The sequence below is a fragment of the Lupinus angustifolius genome, chromosome LG16 (assembly GCF_001865875.1).
Source record: "Lupinus angustifolius cultivar Tanjil chromosome LG16, LupAngTanjil_v1.0, whole genome shotgun sequence".
Taxonomy (NCBI): Eukaryota; Viridiplantae; Streptophyta; class Magnoliopsida; order Fabales; family Fabaceae; genus Lupinus; species Lupinus angustifolius.
The window spans coordinates 10,302,116-10,303,299 of NC_032024.1; the positions used below are offsets into that span (position 1 = coordinate 10,302,116).

General features: G+C 29.6%; 1 protein-coding gene across 1 annotated transcript in view; it reads right to left on the reverse strand.

Moving 5' to 3' along the window:
• The window catches only part of LOC109329301, a 2,215-nt gene continuing 1,775 nt past the window's right edge, over positions 745–1,184 (reverse strand). Inside the window, exon 3 of the mRNA XM_019562979.1 lies at positions 745–1,127. Coding sequence (XP_019418524.1) covers positions 745–1,127 — 383 coding nt within the window. The remainder of the gene's footprint in view (positions 1,128–1,184) is intronic.

Sequence of the window (1,184 nt, forward strand, 5' to 3'; positions counted from 1 at the left end):
AGCTGAAAACCTTTTTTATTCATTTCCTACACAAGTTTGAAAATCAATCAGCATTTTAAAAAGTCATATCCTTGGAAGGAAAAATTGCACCAATAATATATATGAAAAAATAATGTCACCAATGGCATACCATTTAATAGAAAAATCAAACCGATAATAATAAACATAAGTAAAACAATCACACTTAACAAGCAACAAAAAATGATTACTACACCAAAAAGATATAATAACAAAGGAAATAAAAAGAAGTGAGGATTCTTTGCTTAACAGTACTCCCTTATGGAAGAAAAAAACAGAGGAAAAAAAAGCAAAGATAAATTATAGAAAAAAACAGTTAGCGACAAAGAGAGTGATGAATAATGGCTCTCATATAAGTAAGTAGTTCATAGATTTCTCTTATCTCAGAACTCCATAAAGCTCTTTCATTTCTTGAGCTTCTCTCTCTTGGTTCCACAGAAAACATGATATAACAAAATGATAAATATAAGAGTAATAATATATAAAAAATACACATGAATAATGAAGAAGACTTACATGAGCTGCTAGTATATATATGTATTTGATTTTCTGCTATCTTGTTTCCCAACAAACTTATTTTGCATCCAATTGAGGAACTGAAATTGACAAAACACTTTGTCATATACTACAACAATAATTACATAACACTAACAATGAAAAACTATGAGGAAAAATGCTATATACTTACAAAATTAATAAAATAAGAGACTAATTTTTAAAACTAAATTATTCTATGTTGTCCCATAAAGTGTGATCATGATCAGAATCTTCAGTTTGTATCTTATTTGGCACAAGCAAAGGATTTTCAGCGATAGTTGGTGGCAAGTCACCCCTAACCAATTGAAATCCAGATCTTTCATCAACTATAGATAGATTTATTGCATGATCTGGTGGCTCATTTTGATATAATTCCTGGTTATTCAAATGTGAATCCTCTTGCATATCAAAATAGTCTCTAGGAATATTCTTCAAAACATAATTTCTATCTGAATTAAGAGGATCTTGAATGTAAAAGCATTGCTTGACTTGAGAAGCCAACACAAAGGGGTCATTTTTGTAGCATCTTTTATTGAAGTAAACACATATTAACCCATACTTATCTTCTTCAACTTCAAACCAATTACACCTAAAGAGCACAAATTTGAAACTGCCATAGTAGTCTAGCT